At 34.1% G+C, this 22,184-nt stretch overlaps 1 protein-coding gene across 1 annotated transcript; it reads left to right on the top strand.

Annotated features, from left to right (window-relative positions):
• Positions 1-4,249: 4,249 nt before the first annotated feature.
• Positions 4,250-21,864, top strand: LOC145606269 (beta-galactosidase 3-like). The gene is made up of 37 exons (XM_081662295.1): positions 4,250-4,518; positions 7,213-7,308; positions 7,424-7,536; positions 7,694-7,760; positions 7,859-7,951; positions 8,034-8,177; positions 8,295-8,389; positions 8,769-8,877; positions 8,995-9,079; positions 9,166-9,284; positions 9,376-9,540; positions 9,634-9,815; positions 10,080-10,171; positions 10,270-10,379; positions 10,481-10,591; positions 10,693-10,800; positions 10,911-11,056; positions 11,356-11,540; positions 13,396-13,676; positions 14,303-14,398; positions 14,499-14,611; positions 14,732-14,798; positions 14,947-15,039; positions 15,574-15,717; positions 16,636-16,724; positions 16,851-16,956; positions 17,183-17,270; positions 17,469-17,587; positions 18,391-18,555; positions 19,117-19,325; positions 19,543-19,652; positions 19,959-20,068; positions 20,251-20,358; positions 20,555-20,665; positions 20,760-20,971; positions 21,298-21,634; positions 21,727-21,864. Exons 1-37 carry the CDS (start codon positions 4,345-4,347, stop codon positions 21,835-21,837), a joined length of 4,863 nt encoding a protein of 1,620 aa, XP_081518421.1. The 5' UTR covers positions 4,250-4,344; the 3' UTR covers positions 21,838-21,864.
• The last annotated feature ends 320 nt before the right edge of the window (positions 21,865-22,184 follow it).

The following is a 22,184-nucleotide window of genomic DNA, read 5'->3' as shown; positions in this document are numbered from 1 at the left end:
TTTTTATTTTTTTTGTCACACCATCTTTCAAACACCAATTGTTCATCAAGGTACTTGGTAAGAAACTTGAAACATATTGATGCAATCATGTTCATCTGGTCGTTTACTCATTTGGACACTCTAGTTAAGTGGGGGAATTGGGGGTTGAATCTTGAATTCTTGATCATGAGCCGGTGTTAGATGAGTTGATGCTATAAAATTGCCTCATTTTCCTTGCATCATGCTTTGGTATATCGAAATGCCATTGAATTCAACATTTGTTGAACAATAATAACTTAAAACACACTTTCTCCGTTTCGCATTAGTTGCAACAGTAAACTTAACTCATCATTTAAGAAAATTATAAACTAGGCTTATAATATAAAAAAATTATTAATAATAGATAAAAATAATTAAAAAAAAGTAGTGTGGATGGGGTTGGTAAGAAAGAAGAATAATACTCCCTCCGTCTCAAAAAGAACGACCCATTTGGGTTGATTACGCGGGTATTAAGGAAGTTAAGTAAAAAGAAGTAAAAGTATATTGGAAAGATAAATTTACATGGGGTTTGTATAAAAATAGAGAAAGAAAGTAATAAAATAACATGGAAAATTAAATTTTTATATGGGGAAGCTAATTTTGCACAAATATTGTAGCAAATTGGTGAGTGTTTTAATGCAAATGGGTCATTCTTTTTTTAACAAAGTTTTGCCCAAATGGGTCGTTCTTTTTGGGATGGAGGGAGTAAGATATTTGTGAATGTATGTAGGGTTAGTGGGAGAGAGAAATTATAAAATAATAGCGGATCATTTCTAAATTTATTAGTGTCGCAATTAATATGAAACGACTGAAATTAAAAGTGTTACAACTAATGGGAATGCGTTTCAGACTTTCAGTGAGACATCAATCATGCCGTGTGATGTTAAACACATAATCGAAGTCCCCATTGAGGAGCATATGCTTATAAATTAGAGCTCAAAACCATTTTATGAGGTATATCATTGAGTCATATAGTCCTAATCAGGGTTTGAGGCAGCTAGGTTTTGTATATGAATTCCTTATACAATATTACAATTCCATGGCCACAGATAGATAGCATAAAACACAATAAATTATTATCTTAAATTGATTGGTATCACATACGAAGTATATTAGAGTATCTTATCATTGTTTTATAATGTGAGACAATTAATCTCAGCTCATATTAGCTACTTCAATTTTTTCTTGTTTGTCTCATTTCAAAGAGATTGAAAAAATTTTCACTTTTGTAGTAAAGAAATACTTCATAAGAGGTCTTATTAGTTAGATTCATGTTACAATAATAAAACATTAAAGCAATTTTCTTGTAAAAAAAACTAGTTATTTAATACTCCGTATTAAGTTATTATCTGAAGATATATTTGTGTATGTGCATTGAAAAACATATAGTAAAAGATTAATGAGACAAACATAAAGAAATCGAGTGAGTTTCCATACACCATATTGTACCGGCCAACCGTAGTCATGTTACTTGTATTAATGTTGACGCAGCTTCTACGGCACCGTGCGCACTTGGCACACTAGCCACACTTCTACAGCTCTACTTGACGTGGTGGTTCAACTAATTCACCTGTAGCTTGGACGCTTATGTATGTTAGCTTGTTAGGTCAACGTTATACTGTTGAAACTTAGTTAATTAGCAACTTAATTATTTAACAATGGCCAATAATATTGTGTACTCCTAATTATCTGTAAATTAAATCTGGACTGACTATTATACGGAGTAGCTAGTTACATTTACAAACACATTTTTCTTTATACATGTGCAAATGTCTATTATATGTATTTAATGACATAGATCTGTTATTGCCATCTCATTAAATTTAAATTAAGGTAGATTTATAACTTTTGGTTTAATGACTTTGTTGTTAGTTGTTGTAGATTGTTGTGGTGGGTTGTTGATAACAAAGATATGATTTTCCATGAAAAATCTTTAATACTATGTACTGTAGCAAGTATTGGTCTATTTATTAGAAAATTAAAGACAATTAAATGTATGATCTCAAAAAAATTACAATATATATACGAGTAATGTTTATCATTATTGCTCATTTCATTATTGGTGATATTATAAACACAAGTTGCATACACAATAAAATTATATATGGATATCAGTATATCACTATTGTTGGTTAATTATAATTAAATCATTTGAGTCGTGGATTACATTACTTATTAAATCATGCACTTAAAATTTAAAATATGTGTTATACGGAGTATATATATATACAACGACAATGTTATTACTGTGTTAACTCCTAGCTTTCAAATGACATCTTTCAAATGCTAACACGTAAAAGATACGCTCAACTTAATCAACACATAAAATGCTCCCTAGTTCATTGAACTAGTTATTTTCCTCGATCGATATTAGATCATAGTGCATAAATAGGATCATAGTTCATACACATTATTAGAAAATATCCTATTACCTATATATATGCACACTTCTAGTAGGCAAGCACATCTACATTTATAGTTAAACATATAGTCATGCGCATAACAAACCGCATTGAAATAATGACAAACGGCCATAAAAAGTGACTCAATTATTCCTTTCACGGATCATTTATAACTTCCTCTCTTATACCCTAAGCTTAGAAGGGAAAACCGTGGAATTTCAGCCAAGTTTCCCACTAAATTTCCAACCTCTAAATAGGGAAAACAAAACTAAATTTAAAAGGGATGACATTAAATAGTAAAATTCCTAATTTAACCCTGTAAGGTTTATCAATTATCATGATAACTAAGAATGAGCCTACAAAATTAATTTTGTTCCATGCCCCTTTTATTTGCCCCATTGCTCAATAGAGCTATAGTCGTATAGATGGATGCACTTTTTAAATCTTCGGTTTATAGTGGGGATACTACGGAGTAGCATATTAGCAGAAATTGGGGAAACCAAATGTAGTTACGAGAAAGTAACAAATTCATATAGTACTCTTTTCATTCCTAAATATCTCGCAGAGTGATATGATTTGACTTTTAATATAGTTACATGAAAGTAATAAATTCACAAACAATACTCTTTTCATTCCTGAATATCTGGTAGAGTGATATGTTTTGACTTTTAATACAACTTTGACCATCTTTTTTGTTAATACATAAAATAATTTAAATGTGAATAGTAATATGTTGTAGGATTATTTTTAAATTATTATAGAAATATCAAGTTAGGGTTTGTTCTTTTCCTATTATTTTCAGTTCTTAATTTCCTTCTCCAATAAAATATTCAATTCAGTTCTGCACAATTCAATCAATCAGAACAGGCCCCTATACTAAAAGTTAAGACATATCAAATACAGAGTATGCAAGATCAAAGTGTATTAAGCAAATTTAAAAAGAGACAAAAAAAAAACATAAGTTGTATATTTGTATGTCACAATTAGGCCTGTACAAAACTATCTAAAATCCAAAAATCCGATAATCCGATCCGCAACCCATCCGAAATTTTGGATATCCGATCCGAGTTTTTATTTCGGATCGGATATCCGATCCGAAAAAGCGGATATCGGATGCAGATTTGGATATTAATTTTCAGAGTTTCGGATATCCGATATCCGAAATATAAAGCCTGAAATAGTGAAATATATATATATAATTTTTAAATTGTTCATATAAAACTAACCCTGTATTATTAACTTATTGTAATATTCTTAATATATTTGATGATAATATTTTTTTTTTGAAGACTATTTGATGATAATATTAATTGCAAAAGGACTACTATTTTTGTTAAAATATTTTGTACAATTTAGCGATAAAAAACGTTACAATTACTGAAATTTAGAAAGTAATCATAACAATTTTACTTAATATTAGATAATGGATATTTGAAGCATCCGATCCGAAAATTTTGGATATCCGAATATCGGATATCTGAATTTTTCAAATCGGATTTGGATATCAATTTTTGATATCCGAGTTTTCGGATGTCCGATCCGAAATCACATTTCGGATCGGATTTATCCGTAAACAGGCCTAGTCACAATCTTACAAGTCATGACCGCCCAAAATTTCAAACATAATAGAAGCTATAATTATAATGATAGTGAAATTTAAAAAACAAAACCCGTGAGTTATGAGGTTACTTTAGACAATTTACTCAGCTTTATAAACTGAACAAAAACAAGGAATAAGTTGGATATTTTGTTCAAGCTTATTTTGTTGTTTCTTGTTATAAAAGTAGTAGCTTTAAAGTTCTTCATTTGTATTGAGTCTTTTATGCTCTTAGTTTGAGGTGCTGCCAATAAATTCCTTGAAATAGTGATGCAGCATTGTTCATTCTTGTGAACAAATAAATTAAAGAGAGTGATTAAGAAAACAATGGAGGGAAGATATTGGGTTTTAATGGGAGTTTTGGCAATGGTGATTGTTACAAGTAGAGGAAGTGATGGAGAAGGTGGTGAAGTAACGTATGATGGAAGGTCACTCATTGTTGGTGGGCAGAGGAAGCTCCTCTTCTCCGGTTCCATTCATTATCCTCGGAGCACCCCTGAGGTTAGTATTCTCGGTTTTTTTTTTCTATCTTAAAGTACTCGTGTTAGATACTCGACTAGACATTATTTTACCGTATGTATGTAGGTTATGAATTTAAGAATATTTTGGTATTGACAAAGGTGTCAACTTGTTGTTATTGGAGTTCCAATGAGAATTTTTAGACAAGTTCTTGTGTGATTCTGTTTGGTTTAAATGAGTTGAATTTAAATGAATTTCTAATGCTTTGGTATTAGTTAGTACAGTACAAGATTAACAAATAAACATGTACATTTTGAAATAAAAATATCCGGCTACTTGTTTAAGATAAATTAGTTGGTATTATTCTCAGTTTTCATCCATGGCTTCCTCTTCCGAGTGTATGTAAGAAATGACAGGTATCATCTTGTGATTTACGTAACACCTCTAATGATTCTCATACTATTAGAGATGTTTGGTGTAATTAAAAATCAGAAAATCCAAATTGATATTAGTTAGAAGATTATTATCTTTGGGATTATTTATGTTAGGATATGATCATATGCTAATATTGATATGATTTAGTACAGTGAATAGATTTATGATAGTATATACTCCGTATCTTGTAAAAAGATTGTTTCCTATCTTATGTTAATTAATGTGTTGTTGTTAGCTTTCTCTCCTGAGTGTATGCAAGAAATGATGTCATTTATCTATTGTTATACCTTACTTTAATCCTCTAAAAAATCTCACATTAGCCCGACTTTAATATAACCATACTAACTACTCCAAGAGAGTTTAATAAGTTGTGACATATCCTATAACCTAGTGATGTTTCAATGGGAACCTCATTGAGGTAGTGGTAGACCATTGGCAATTTGGCATGAATTGAACGGTAGCAAACTAGCAATAAAATATCATGCAATTTATACCATCCCAAAAAGAGAGATAACAGTCTAACTTTCATCATTTAAAAACATGGAAAGGTACATGATTTTCATCATATCTTTATCAGAAATTACTCTTTTTTAAAGGTAACAGTCTTAAACTATTGTTGGATTCAAAAATAAATCTATTTATGTCAGAATCAAAAGACTTCAATTAGCTGTCTTTTGTAAAACTTACAAGTTTCAACTTTGAGCTTGTAATTCTTAATTTTCTAGTGAAATGCAGGTTTCGTAACTAAAGTTAAAGAGTGTAAGTGAGTGATAATATATAAAATACTTAGGCCATATTACGGTGGGCTTGTAATGCTTAACAAGGCAAATTACAAATAATGAAATAAGGTACATGAAAATTTGAACATGTGCCATTAGCTATAAAATTTTAGAGCTGTTCTGATTTACTGAATTGAGCTGAACTGAACTGAACTGATCTGAATATTTTATGAGAGGGGGAAATCAAGAACTGAATTGAACTGAAAATAAGCTAAAGAGAACCGGCCATATTAGAATAAAGTCCATTTATACTTTGTATATGGTAAAATAAAGTCCATTTCCCGTAACTAGATTGAGAATGGTGTAATTTTTGAGGCGATCTTGCCAATCTACATGACATCTTAAAATGTATGATGATAAGAGTCAAACATATAAGAACTGAGAATCAGTGAACAAAGTACTGTATAACAAATTACCCAATACTCATAAAATACCGGTGTTGTATGGTTTGTACCCTTATACCCGATATGAATACATATGAGATATGACGATCAATTGAAGTACCCTTACATGTTACAATATTCATTTGTCTATTATATTAGGAGTTATTTCCCGCAAGGAGAGGGTTCCCAAATTTGCATTTTTGACAATTTCACAATCCCATAAATTTCACCACAAATTTATTCACCTGCTAAATGTCATAGCCCATATTCAAGCCAATCGATGGAGCATAATCAGATTACAGTCTACACAAGTACTTTCTTATTATTTTCTTTTAATAATTTTATTAATTTTAAATTATTTTGATGGTGATGCAAACATGCAATAGTATAATTTATCATGGTTATGCATATAACATTCTATATGTTGCATCTGACTCGATATTTAAGATATTGTAACCATATTATAATTCAGTGTTGATTAGATGGAAACTAGTTATTGGATCAGGCGATGCCCTAATTTTGTTTGAATTGTTTCGTGTTTGTACGTCTTATTCTACGTGCAATTACTAGGATTCGAGTTCTTAGGGGAACAATTTTGACAATCATGGATGACAAGAATAGACAAATTGAAGTGTAACTGGTGACAATCATGGATGAAAAGAATTGACAAATTGAAAGTGGGGGATGTGAAGGTCACTAGTGCAATTAGGGTGGATGTTCTTGTGGTAATTGCAAGCGTTTTAAGGCCTTGAATGTACGTGGCGTATATCAATCAATCAAAGCCTTAAATCCCATAAGTGGCGTATATGTAAATCTATGTTTTGTGGTGATAAAATGGATGAGGATTATACACAACTTACTCAAACTGGTCGAGTTGGGATACAAATGATTGTAGAAATGGACTCAACTGCTTATACATTACCAGATTACCTTGAACATTTGAGATATTAAGGTGTTTCATACTCTGTATTCTTATAATACAAAGACTTAACAATCTAAAAAATATGAATGATTCGTCATTGTTCTCATTAATTAGTCATGTATTTGTTTATAATCATATAAGGGCAGTATATGATGAAGGTACATTATACACCTAGTGTGACTTACTGACTTGTGTTGACCTTTTGAATGATTTTCAGATGTGGCCATCGTTAATAGCCAAGGCCAAAGACGGTGGACTGGATGTTATTCAAACTTATGTGTTCTGGAGTGTCCATGAACCCCAACCAGGTCAGGTATGAGTGTTCTTTTATCCCGAATTTATGGTAAAGTATGCTGATTTGATTGTATTCTCCCTTTTGTCTATCCTCATATAGTCATAGTGATGTTATTTTATCTTGTTTTATGCAGTATGATTTCACTGGGAGGTATGATTTAGTAAAGTTCATCAAGGAGGTTCAAGCACAAGGGTTGTATGTTTGCCTCAGGATCGGCCCCTACATCGAAAGTGAATGGAGTTATGGGTCTGTAGTTACAAATTTGTATAATCTATTTTTAATTTTTTCCCACTTGGCTCTATTGTCCTGCCTTTGGTCATGAGATATTATATGTTTTCTGGAATGATGCTTACACAACTCTTGCTAGTAGTGGTGTAATGGATGAACTATTGTGATGTTGCAGGGGTTTTCCATTTTGGCTGCATGACATCCCTGGCATTTCATATAGAACAGACAACGGACCGTTCAAAGTACTTAATTGTTCTGTTTCTTTGATTTTGTCTGATATAATTACTCTGATATATGTTATTGTCTTGGAGTTTTGCTCACAGTATTTTTCTTTTTGTAGTTCTATATGCAAAACTTTACAACAAAAATAGTTAACCTCATGAAATCAGAGGGGCTATATGCTTCACAAGGAGGCCCTATAATATTGTCACAGGTAAGATGAGTTTCTAGCATTTCTGATGATAAAATTTTCTTGAAGTAACCTGTAACTTTACAAACTATGAATCTTCAAATAGATTGAAAATGAATATCAAAACGTTGAAGCAGCTTTTGGAAAAAAAGGGCATTCTTATGTACGTTGGGCTGCTGGTATGGCTGTTGGTCTTCAGACTGGTGTTCCTTGGGTGATGTGTAAGCAAAATGATGCTCCTGATCCTGTGGTTAGTTCCTTCATTGCCAATCTTTTTTGTCATTTCTATTTATAATAAACAGAAGAATTTGATCTTGTTGTTCCTATAGTTTGTTTGATGTCTTTAGTTACGATTTATACTCAACAGATTAATACGTGCAATGGGATGAGATGCGGGGAAACTTTTGCTGGACCTAATTCCCCAAACAAACCATCAATGTGGACAGAAAACTGGACATCTTTGTATGTATGATATAACTTAAGCAATTAGCTGTTTTGGTGCTTAGCTTCCTTTTGGTATTAAAGTAGTTGTTGTGATTTTGTCAACGGCATAGTTCCATACAGTACCTGTCAATTGAAACTCTGCTTTGGAGCCCCAACAACTTATAGTTACACATCGAGTCACCTTTAGACACCTGAATCAGTAACCTAAGTTCAATTACAACTAATGTAAGTTCAGAACATCAAGGTTAAAAAGGCAAATAAGCTCAGATAGGAAAATGAAAAAATATGAAGCACATATGTCACACTAAGTAAAATAACAAGAGTTTGAAGTGTAGTATTGAGATTTATGTGTATCAGAAATCTAATTCTCTGGTAACCTTATAATTGTTCGATACAGCTTCCAAATCTTTGGTGGGAAGCCATACATAAGGTCTGCAGAAGAGATTGCATTTCACGTCTCACTTTTTCTTGCAAAAAATAATGGATGTTACGTGAATTACTACATGGTATGTAGTTATTTAAGCTGTCACATTTCAGACACCCTATTTCTTAATCCTTTCGAACACTTTCCACTATATACTTTGTTATCTCAGATCTACTTCTGGTTTCTGACATGTATATAGTACCACGGAGGAACAAATTTTGGAAGAACAGGCACTTCTTATGTTACCACCAGTTACTATGATGAAGCACCCCTTGATGAATATGGTGAGTACTGCCAGGTTTGGTTCACATATATATGTATATAAAACTTACATTACATGATTTAGCCTCTTTTCCCTCTTAATATATAGGTCTTATAAGACAACCTAAATGGGGCCACCTTCGGGAGCTTCATATGGTGATAAAAGCTTGCTCAAAAACCTTGCTTGAGGGAAATAAGTCCTATCTTTCCTTGGGACAACTACAGGCGGTAATTGACTGTTTTTCATTTGATTCAGTTATCAGAGAAAATGGCTATTTTGTATATACATCTCATTGATGATCATGATTTTTATAACCAGGCATATGTTTTCCAAGAAGAGAGTGGAGGTTGTGCTGCCTTTTTGATAAACAATGACACAAGAAATAGAGCAAATGTTGTGTTTCAGAACAGATCATATCAACTCCCTCCGAAGTCAATTAGCATCCTTCCAGATTGTGTGAATATAACTTTCAACACAGCAACGGTAATCATAGCTCTAGAATTTAGAACTTAACTCGCAATCACAGGAAAGCTGAGCTATGATTTGTTTATGCTCTATATATCTCTCATTTCACAGTTAACAACAGAAAGTGGAAAGAGAAATGCAAGATCAGAACTAGCTATCAGCTCAGCTACTAAATGGGAGTTATTAAATGAGATGATACCGAACTTTTCAGACACTTCTTTGAAGGCAGATGCTTTATTAGAACAAATGAATGTTACAAAAGATGAATCTGATTATCTCTGGTACACTCTAAGGTAAATTGATTTTTGCCTTGAAATCTTAAAACAAGATGTCCATGATTTGCTCTTTTCATCTTTGAAAGATAAGTTTTAGCAAATAAGTTATGATCAGGGTTACCAAATTCATTTTCCAATTGAAATAAATCTCGTAATAAGGCTTACTGAGTTCAGATAATTTCAATAAATTATTCTAAGCTTAGATGAGGAGAATTTAGGTGAAAATAATGAACCTTGAGTTTATGCATTTAACTAACTAATTTTTTGGGGTTGCTTTTGCAGTTTTGAAGCTAATCCTTCTTGTAGTGAACCAGTACTTCATCTTCGGTCTTTTGCACATGTTGCTTATGCTTTTGTGAATGGCGCATTTGCTGGTATGTCATTAGCATTGATTTATCAGTGTCTAAGGATATTGTTATGCAGTGCTGTGACATACTTATTGGTTTCTTTCTCTTACCTATTACAAAATCAGGAGGTGCACATGGAAATCGTGGTGTCAAGAATTTCTCGCTTGAAACCCCAATCAAGTTGGATAGTGGAATGAACAATATTTCTGTGCTGAGTGTGATGGTGGGATTACCGGTATAATATTTGTCACAAGATTCACTTTACAGTTTATGCCATTGCCTTGCATTGATTGTATTGTTATCATTTTCATTTTGTTCTATTACTTTGTATGTAAGGATTCTGGAGCGTATCTTGAAAGGAAGTTTTCTGGACTGCGTGAAGTGGGTGTAAGGTGCAACGGAGATGTTTCGTACAATTTAGCAGTGAATTATACATGGGGATACAAGGTTTGATTCTTCTTGGCTTCGTAGTTGGCCTTTGCTAGTTGTCAAGATATCTATTTCAAGTTTCCAATACATTAAACTTACCATGATAACGTTGTCCTCAGGTTGGATTATTGGGAGAAGATTCACAAATTTATAAAGAAGAGAACCTTGGAAAAGTGGTTTGGGGTGTACTTGAACCTTCTACTGCAAAGCCTCTCACTTGGTATAAGGTAAAAATTTGCTTACAGTAATTTAAGTCCCATGTCTTTATTTTACTGGTTTTGTAGAGTTTATATTACGATGCTTACTTAATACAATTTTACGGTTTGAAATTTGGTAGACCACGTTTGATGCACCAGACGGGGAAGATCCAGTGGCCTTAGACTTAAGCAGTATGGGGAAAGGTGAAGCCTGGATCAATGGACAAAGTATTGGTCGTTATTGGGCGTCCTTGCTGACCCCTGATGGAAAACCTTCTCAAACGATGTAAGTAGCAATTTCTACAAGCCATTTGTCCATTTTTCCTTTATGACTGTACTGATGAAAACTGATAGAAAGCCTGAGAACAAGATTATTGCCAAGCTTAATTAAGTTATTTCAGACAGAAAATGAACTTCTCTGACAAATGTTTCTCATCAATAATATATACAGATTTACCTCAGTTAATATGCTGTATACAATGATAACATAATCAGATCGTGGTGTAAAACATTCTGCTAGTTGTACTAGAGTCTCATTTTTTAACGGTATGAGTCAACTGAAGATATGCTTGATTTCTATCCTAGGTACCACATTCCCCGATCTTTTCTGAAACCGTCAGAAAATCTTCTGGTTCTGTTTGAGGAAGTTGGCGGAAATCCTCTTAAAGTTTCTGTAAACACCATATCCTGGACTACTAGCAAGCGCGACAGCAATGTTGATAATGTTAAAAGTGACATTAAATACCTGATGAGACCAGAAGGGATTCATACATGATATACATGATTCTTTATTTATTCTTTTCTTCATTTCAAAGGAAATTTATGATTAATAACATACTTCATAGAATCATAGTTACAAGTGATTGATAGCTTACTACATTGCTACGTATAAAATTGAACTACTCTGAATGTAAACACTGTGCTCCTGATGATTAATAAGAGTCATAATTTACATTAATCTGTATTACTTCTGATCTGATTTAACTTAAACTTTTTTCTTATCTGTTTCGATTTGATCTACTCTGAAATAAAAATGTCACAATGTCCCTCAAGTTTTATTTATTAACAATACTAATTTTGGCGCTCCTAAAATTTGTAATCTCAAATCCGAACATCTTTTATGTCAAGAACATTGGAAACCGTGCTCTCACATATTCGAGAACTTGAAGTTAAATATGGGAAATGATTTTGGCACACCCTTAATTGATTTTGGCACACCCCTATGTGAGAGCACAGTTTTCTAGGCTCTTCTCACATAGGGGTGTGCCAAAATCAATTAAGGGTGTGTCAAAATCAATTTCCGTTAAATATTTGTAGAGTATCAGTGTGCAGTGTCACTCTTGTCAGACCAGATCTAGGTTGCATTTAAGTATACACATGCTGAAACCCGGCCCACAATAGTTGTCCTTGTTGGACTGATAAGCCCAATCCACCCATATGCATAGATCCAAGAGAGGGCCCACTTTCTGGTGACCAGATTTTGCTCCTTGAATTGAGTAATCACCGCCCAACATAAGACATGGGATTTGTCTTTCAGTTTATGTGCATGGGACCTTGAAATTTAATATATTTAAATTTAACCCAAAATGATGATATTTTTGATGGAAAATAAATGGAAGATATTGGTCTGACATTGTATATTTTACTTGTATTGTTGTGCATAATAATTCAGATAATCTAGGTTATTAATTTGATAACTTTAAGGAGGGATTAAGAATGAGATTCTGTTACAAATTTAATGTCTGTTTTTATTTGATTATTTCTGTCACGGTTTTTGCTAATAATGTAACCTGTTTAACCTACAATCAATCAGTCTAATAAGTAACAAGCTGTAAACAATAGTTGTAACTCTGTAATTACTGGATTTCAAGCAGCTTCTATTTTAGGATTAGGATCTCAAGCAATTTCTGTTTCACTTTTAGCATTTGGATCCAACCACATGTACCAGAGAGACAAGCCAGTTCGGGCACAGCACGACTTGATGTGATTTAAGAATTTTGGTTATGGTTGGTTTTTTTATATGTTGGACCACGAGCTATACTTGGATCAAATTTTTGTGTAATGGAAGGTGTTTCAACAAACGTATGTTAAAAATCCTTCTAAATAGAAGACACGACATGACACAACATGATTACATGAAGGTAGTGAGTTGTGTGCGTCTATGAGTCCATCTAAAAAAAACACAACACGCGTACACAAAGTTCAATCAGCCCCGTACCATGCCTAGGTGGCTACGCGATTAAAAAATATTTAAGTATAAACTTTGATTTTAAAGTAATGATTAGTACGGACAAGATTGTAATACCCAATTACTCACTCGGTCACTCCATGTGTTTTCTGTTGAGTGATCAACTGATTATAGTACTGATCAGTAATTAATTGTATCTTATGTCTGAAATCTGCATTTTTGGGTCGTAATTTATTCAAAGTTTCTGTCTTTATTTCAAGATAAGTAAAGCTCTCTCTCTTTCTCTTTCTTACACATACCCCTATAAATTGCAAAAGACAGCAATCAATTGGTCAAGCAGTTGAATGCCCATCTACCCCAAAACAAATTCATCACAAATTTAGTATACTCCAGCTGTTAAAAAAATTTGATTTTTTTGAGCTAAAAATTTTTGTAAGAAAAACCCCAAATTCTTGTTAAAAGCTTTGATTCTTTTCATTTGATTTACACTAAAAAATGGACTTTTAGGCTGAATTCTTGCACTTTCTGTAGAAATTCTTACAAAGAAAAAATGGGGTTCAATTTAATTTCAATACATTGCTTGGTTTTGGCATTGTTTCTGCAATTAACAGTTGGATATGGTAGTAATGTTTCATATGATAGTCGTTCTTTCATAATTGATGGACAAAGGAAGCTTCTTATTTCTACTGCTATTCACTACCCTCGTAGTGTCCCTGCTGTTAGTATTTCTCTCTCTATTATCTCTTACTCATTGTATATTATACCTAGTGGTGAGTTGGTGACTATTGGACCGTCTTATACAAGAATTTGCCTTTCATGTACTCGTGTTTATGTAATATTGGTTTTGTTTGTGTATGGGGTTGCTTGCTTAGTAACAAAATCAGGGAATAATCATTTAATACTTGCAAATTTTTGGGGGGTTTATGCCCAAGTGGGAATTTTAAATTATGGTTATACTTCTATTTGATATTTGTTACAATGTTGTATATTACACTGACAATCTCAAACTCTTTCAACGGATTATCTTTAAATGCCCCTTTTTCTATATCGGATAGTTCTTTATGACGATTCATGCTAGCTAACCTCAAATTATTTTGGAACTAAGACTTTGTTGTTGTTGTTGTTGTTATACTGCTACTTGACACTTGTAAAATTGTTGTATATTATACTGACAGTTGAATACTTCATGTTGATTTAGTGTCATGATCTGGAGACTGGGCTGTAATATTATGTTCATGTTAAAGCTTTACTGTGATTTGCAGTGTGAGACCTTGTTTTTTTTTTTTTTTTTTTTTTTTTTTTTTTTTTTTTTTTGTTGATTTGAGTAAATTTGGAAAAATGTAGATGTGGCCAGGTTTAATTCAACTGGCAAAAGAAGGCGGTGCGAATGTCATTGAGTCATATGTATTTTGGAACGGCCATGAATTGTCTCCTGACAATGTGAGTTAGAATTTTGTAAAAATCATGAGAGTTATTTCCTTTTCTGTAGTACCCTTTACTAATCTGCCAGTTGGTTGTGTTGTCTTTGGCGATCTTATAGTACTATTTTGAGGGGCGGTATGATCTAGTTAAGTTTGTGAAGACGGTGCAGCAGGCTGGGATGTATATGATGCTTCGTATTGGACCCTTTGTTGCGGCAGAGTGGAATTTTGGGTATGATTGCTATTTCAGGAATCTATATTCAATTCAGTTGGAAAATTAGGTTGATATTTCTCACGATCTTTGGGATGTTTATACGAATGTGTGAAAAATTCTCGATGTGTTTCTTTGCAGAGGTGTTCCTGTTTGGCTGCACTATGTGCCTGGAACTGTATTTAGGACTGACAATGAGCAATGGAAGGTACTGAATATCTCTTCCTTCAGGGTCACCAATCTCAAATGCAATAACATTTAGTTATCTAATGGCAGAAACCTTTACAAGTGCCAAAATCTTTAGTATGAATGATGAATTTTTATACATTTACTGAGTTGGTGAAAATTTTATGCAGTATTACATGAAGAAGTTCACCACATACATAGTAGACCTGATGAAGAAGGAGAAGCTTTTTGCATCACAAGGAGGTCCGATCATCATGGCTCAGGTACATTCAAATAGAATCTTCTAAGTTCTAACCAATGGATGGAGTGTTGAAACTGAAGTTTTGTTGTATCTTTTAAAATGCCCAATTAATGCGCTAAAGCCAAAATTTATTTGCAATGTTGTTTAAAGCAAGTCCTGAAATGGATGTTGCACTGCATAGCAAAACATAGAAATGTTAGAAGTAGCAAGTAAAGCAGAACTTAGTTCAAAAGCTAAACTTTTCTGCTCTTACAAAGCATTTGATAGACATCTTTCTAAGAAGGATTCTGAGTTCCATGGAAAAGGCCTGTGGATTTCTTATATCTGAGTTTTTAAGTGGTATAGGATTATAGAGCACTTCTGTAAGTCAGTAGGTTCTGTTTACTTTTTTTTTTTCCTCATTGGAGTACTTTTTGATTGATTGATTGGGTTACTTTTTGCTTTTGTTCCACAAGTTCGTTGTGGCTCTATTGGTTATGTTTCTCTTCTTGTGTTGTTAGTTCATACCATTACAGTATTCATGTAATACTTGGTGTTATTTTTCTTTTTCTTGTAGGTAGAAAATGAATATGGATATTATGAACAATCATATGGAGATGGAGGGAAGAAATATGCCTTGTGGGCTGCCAAAATGGCCCTCTCTCAGAACATAGGCGTGCCTTGGATAATGTGCCAGCAGTGGGATACACCTGATCCTGTGGTGAGAATATTTGGATATGCAGGTTCATTTTCCATGTGTGAATTGGGGGAGGGGTCCATTATAGCTTCATTTCTGATTTCAGATTACATCTGTAATCTTTGATTTGTAGGTTAGCCTCAATTTCAATCGAATTTGTTATCTGGTGTTAGAAACCTCAGTGGATTGTGTTTCCTTGCTTCCCATGTAATTTGACCAGATTGTTTTACTATCTAATCCTTCACATGTCACATAGCTGCAAAAATATAAACTAATCTTCTTGAACTATTTTGCTAATCTTGTCTAGTTGTGTTTCATGTCTTTCCATCCTTGTCTGCTTATTATTTTGTGTTACAATGTCTTGATCTAATCATCCCTTTGGGCTTTGTGGTTGGTTCTGTTGAGCCGCAGGCTGATTCCTCTTCCATTACATCCTATATACATGACTCATTATTGGATTTCTTGATTGTTTTTAATGCTAATTGAGGTGTTTCTTTATTATCTTTTGTCCCTCTCCATGTCTCCTTCCCAAAAAACGAAAAAGGAATAAACAGAGAGAATGACTTTTTTTTTTTTTTGTTATAATGTATTTTATTTTTAATGCGTGACCATTATATATTCCCTTCACCTTTGCCTTTTCCCCCTCACTGCTGGTTTTTTTTTTTTTATTTTATTTATTTATTTATTTTTTTTTATTTTTTTTTTTTATCACTGATTATGTAAATGTTGCGAGTAAATCACTTCTCCTTTTTGGGAGAATTATATAGGTCAACTTGTGTAAACGATGTTTCTTGCTTCTGGTAGAATTTGTAGGCTTTACACAGGTTTCCCATTCATATGCTTGAAGTTTTTTGTCTTGTTTTGTTTAATGAAAATTTAGGGAACTTAACCAAAATCAATCATCATTGAGCCATAGTTGAAGTGACCATCTAATTTTTGCAGATAAATACTTGTAATGGATTCTACTGCGACGACTTTACTCCAAGTTCTTCCAAAAGTCCGAAGATTTGGACTGAGAATTGGCCTGGATGGTAACTTCTCTAACATCTTTTTTGAGTTGTCTATCAAGATCTTGAGCTTTCCAAAATTTTTAGATTTCTAAGCATCTCATTATAAATAGGTTCATGATTGAACAGACTATTTGACTTCTGCTCCAGGTTCAAAACATTTGGCGATGTGGATCCTCACAGGCCTGTTGAAGATGTTGCTTATGCTGTTGCTCGATTTTTTCAGAAGGGTGGCAGTGTACACAACTATTACATGGTTGGTTAACTGGATCTCTGTGTCACTGATTTACTGTATATGTCCATTGTCAAATTACCCTAGTTAAGTACTATGATTCTGGCACTTGAAGTAGAGATTGACATAGAAGTTAAAAAAAGGGAAAGTTCAAAGGAATGAGAAGGAACAAAAGAGAGGAAGTTGGAAAGGCATTTGATTTATTTTTCCCTCTTTTACACTTTTCTTGTGTGTTATTATTTCTATTCAGTATCACGGCGGGACAAATTTTGGTCGCACTGCTGGTGGACCATTTATCACAACTAGTTATGATTATGATGCACCAATTGATGAATATGGTAATTTAATCTATTGCTTTCCAATGTTCATCACTTTATCCTGAACATCTTTTAATTGTAGTTGTTGTTTTTTAAGAGAGAAAACAAAATGGAAGATGCTCTTGCATCCTTTATATTACCATTAGTGCTTCTGATGCCTAGGAAGAAAGTAGAAAGATGAGCTGTACATGATTAACCTCTTTACTTTATTTCTTCCAGGCTTACCAAGGCTTCCTAAGTGGGGCCATCTCAAGGAACTTCATGGGGCATTGAAGTTGTGTGAGAATGCACTGATTACTGGAGAGAGGACTAATGTGTCTCTTGGTCCTCAACAAGAGGTGACTTTCCTTCTTTGGTTCCTCAGTTTCCTTCATAGTGATATATTTTAGAAAACTTGGAGTTGTCAGTCAGTATATAAAGATTTGCTTGTCAATTTTGTCTCAAGACTGAATGTGACACAAACATATTGACTCGAATTCTTGACCTTCGTACAACCAAACTGAAGAGATATGTAGTATAGGCAATTCATTCTTTAATAGATAATGGAAATAAATGCAATGAAACAGTCACAATGTTACACAAAGAGTTCTGCAAGATTGAGAATATCCTCCATGCTACTTTCAAGTTACATCTTTGTGTTATTTTAATGTATGCCTGTTATAAAGATTAGTAGATTAGACCAGTTGCCTACCATAGTCTGCAATGCACCACCACCCACTGTTCTCACCTACTGCAAACAACAGAAGGGACAGTAGCAGAGCAGCAGCCCAACAACAACAACAAGCAGAGCAGCAGACCAACAACAAGCAGTCTGTGGTAAAGTAGGAAGAAGACAAGAGTAGTAGTTGTAGTAATTAAGGCCTTGTTGCCACTTATGCAATGTAGTAGTAGTATAAATAGTATTAGTCTAGAGTAGAGAGTTTTAGGCAGAAAGTATTAAGTTCAGAGAGTCTTGGAGAGTGATGGCCTAAAGCCATTGACGATTGTACGAAAAGCTTCGAGCTTTATTTATCCAAATCAACCTTCTGTCCATTCTATTTATCAACACCACGCTAGTTCGTTGCATAGTCATCTCAGATAGCATTGCAGTTATGCATATGTATGGTATCAATCTAGTTCTTAATTTTGCACCACTCTGCAGGCCAATGTATTTACAGACTCATCTGGAGTTTGTGCAGCCTTCCTTGCCAATATGGACAACAAAACTGATACAGTTGTGAAATTCAGAAACAAGACATATCATCTGCCTGCATGGTCAGTCAGCATCTTGCCAGACTGCAAAAATGTAGTGTATAACACTGCCAAGGTCAGTTTCTGTATTTAAGGTTCTTTATCCCCCTGATCATTATTTATCATTGAGACTATTGTACTACTCATTGTTTCAGTATACTATTTCACTCTGTCTAGCAAAATCTTTATAAACCATGACAGAACAAAAACTAACTTGTCTATACTCTTGGCTAATGTAGTAAACAGTAATGTTCTTTGGACAATAATTGGCGGTGCTTTTAAGCTACATAAAATATCTTTTCCAATCTGATATTATATGTTCTTGTAAATCCTTGTACTTTATAATATGCTTCTGTCCTTGAATAGATTTCACAAATTGCCTTATGGATGTCCAATGTCTTCAAATAATTTCACATTTGTCTTTTCAAGTTTAATTTCTCTCACTTGTCTCTGCATCCACACACTTTCCTTGTTATCTCCCTCTGGTAACCAGGACCTGTTATGATTTGAAAGGGAACCAAATCCTGTCAATGTTTAACAGTTGTGGGATCAAATTAAAGCAGAGAGGATTGCATGCCCTTTATTGTGGAACTTTGCCCTTATGCAGCATTCAAACTTACCGCCTTTTTTTCATCAGGTTGGATCCCAGGCTTCTGTGGTTGATATGGTGCCTGAGAATCTCAGGCCATCAGTGGTGCCACCTAGCAAAGACTTGAAAGCTCTTCAATGGAAAGTGTTTGTTGAAAAACCTGGAATATGGGCAACACCTGAATTCAATATGACAGGTTTTGTCGATCATATAAATACAACAAAAGATTCTACTGACTACCTCTGGATCACAACAAGGTTGTATTCGGCATGTTCACTGTCATATTCCTGATTTTTTTTGTTTGCTTTCATCTTTGTTTACATGTATTTTTTCCTGTTAAAGAAATGGACTCTAGGAAGTCTGGATTCTGTAAACATACAATAAGAAGACTAACTAATGTTCCTTGATAGTTGGCATTACCTTTGCTTTTGATCATAGGTGTAACTGGCAGTTCTTCTTTTTTTAAATTTGCAGCCTGTATGTTGACAGTAATGAGAAGTTCTTGAAAGACAGAAGCAGTCCAGTATTATCAGTAAAATCAAAGGGCCATGCTCTTCATGTTTTTGTGAATCAAAAACTTCAAGGTGACACATGAATTATCCTTCCACATCTTGCTTTATTATATAAGAAATCAAAGTTTCTTCTTCTTCTGTCGCATTAGTAGCACATACATATATGTTTGGTCACTTATGAGATTATGGAGTACCAAACAACTGCTTCTGAGTAATGTGCCCATTTTGGGCCAAAATTTATTGTTATTATCTGCAAAGATGTTCTCTGTCTTCCTTCTCTTCCTCTTCGGCTCTTCGATATCTTTTATACTAGAACCTAAGGAAATTTTTCTTGCCAATTGCTTTTGTGCTTATTCACTAACTCTTCTATGTATCCAGGTAGTGGATTTGGGAATGGATCGGTCTTTTCCTTTGAATCTGAGATTCCCATATCTCTAAAGGCTGGAAAGAATGAAATTGCTCTTCTTAGCATGACTGTCGGTTTGCAAGTAAGCTTTCATCACTTTGACACCTGAACAATATGTTTATGCTTCTTTTTTTCATTTATTATGTAATATTTACATAATCGTTTGCTTGATAAGTCCTCTTTATTACCTACAGAGTTACCAGTATGGCTGTCCTTGTTGATTTCTACTCTTCTTTCTTGGGTTCTAAGTGTATTTTCCTCCAGACTGCAGGGCCACAGTACGAATGGATAGGAGCTGGCTTAACAAGTGTTGAAATCAAAGGTCTTAACAAAGGAGCTGTGAATCTAACTAAATTTAATTGGACCTATAAGGTTTCTATTTTTGTTTTCCACCTCCATCATATCGTTTCTCACTAAAGTAGTTCCTAGTTTCTCATAGAACATATCTTCATTATTCTTTCAACCTGTACAATTGTTGAGAGCACTTGCACTAGTATTGACATGACTAACTGCAAATGAAAGCTCGCATGCTGACTCACATTGTTCCATTTTTTTTTTGTGCTCTCAGATTGGATTACTGGGAGAGCAATTGAATCTGTATAAAGGTGATGATTTGAAAAGTACAAACTGGGTGTCGACTACTGAACCACCTAAGATAAAACCACTTACATGGTACAAGGTAGAGTCAAGACTATGCCTTTGTGATCTGAGATTTAGAAATTAGCTTTCAGTTTTTGAGCCAATCTAATTTCTTACTTGCTTGACCTATGAAGGCTTTGGTGGACCCACCCTCTGGGAATGAGCCTGTAGGACTGGATATGATACATATGGGGAAGGGCTTAGCTTGGTTGAATGGAGAAGAAATAGGAAGATATTGGCCTCGAAAAAGTCCCAAGCATCATGATTGTGTTGATCAATGTAACTACCGTGGAAAATTTTTACCCAACAAGTGCAGCACGGGATGTGGAGAACCGACCCAGAGATGGTACGAGTACATAGTTATGATTTTTTATTTTTATAAATTTTTAATCTTGCACCTTTCTATATTTGCTGTAAGTAGATGCAACATGTAAGCATGATTTGATATTGATTACAACCAAAACTTCCCATCCGGATGCTTACTGAACACTTTTTCAAGTATTTGATGTTCATTAAAGAAAGCAGGTTCCGTCAGGCACAAAAGGATTTCTTTTGGCCCATAGTCCTGTTCGTGTTGTGCATGTCGTTTTCACTATCTTTTTATTAAGGAGTATTAGTTTTATCCAACTTGCTAGCTGGTCAATCATGTATAGGTCACTTCCTCTGGTGCAGGTATCATGTTCCACGGTCATGGTTTAAGCCATCAGGCAATGTATTGGTTATCTTTGAAGAAATCGGTGGAGATCCAACTCAGATTAGGTTTTCCAAGAGGAAAGCCACAGGTGTTTGCAGTTCCATTTCTGAAGATCATCCTTCTATCTCTGTTGAATCCTGGACCACTGCTGTGGAAGACACCAACGATAAAAAGGCAACTGCGCAGCTAAGCTGCCCTAGTAATACTCGCATATCTGCTATTAAGTTCGCCAGTTTTGGGAACCCTACGGGAGCTTGTGGGTCATACATCCAGGGAGACTGTCATGATCCCAATTCTGCATCTGTGCTGGAAAAGGTGAAAAACATTTCTCTTCCTATTTTTTTTAGCTGTTTCTTAGAAGCATAAGAATAGCCTCCCTCATATGCTATATTATTATTTGTTTGCAGGTTTGTTTAAATAAAAGGGACTGCAGCATTGAGTTGAGCAAAGATAATTTCGATTTAGGTCATTGTCCGGGAACAATTAGAAGGCTTGCTGTTGAAGCAGTTTGCAGCTGATAGGCAGTTATAGTGATAATTGTATTAGCTACTTCCTAGTTTTATTCAGTTAGGGAACGCCCCTGTTATGAGTGTTGAGTCATATACATCATACCAAAAAAAAAAAATACGGCTGGTTTTTCAGAGAATTGGGGAAGAAAAGAGGAAAAGAAACAGCGAGGCATTTATTACATTCAAGATTAACATTGTAATACCAACTATTGAAATGCATACTTTTCATTCAATAAATATATCCCTCCATTGTACACAAAATTAATTTTCGGCTAAAAATGATATATGTTAAGCACATTATTATTAAGACTAATATTTCATGTCTATATTTTGGTGAAAGTGAAGTCTAAGCTATC

The sequence above is a fragment of the Chenopodium album genome, chromosome 22 (genome assembly GCF_948465745.1).
Source record: "Chenopodium album chromosome 22, dcCheAlbu1.1, whole genome shotgun sequence".
In the NCBI taxonomy this organism is placed as follows: domain Eukaryota; kingdom Viridiplantae; phylum Streptophyta; class Magnoliopsida; order Caryophyllales; family Amaranthaceae; genus Chenopodium; species Chenopodium album.
This window is presented reverse-complemented; position numbering and strand designations above follow the sequence as displayed.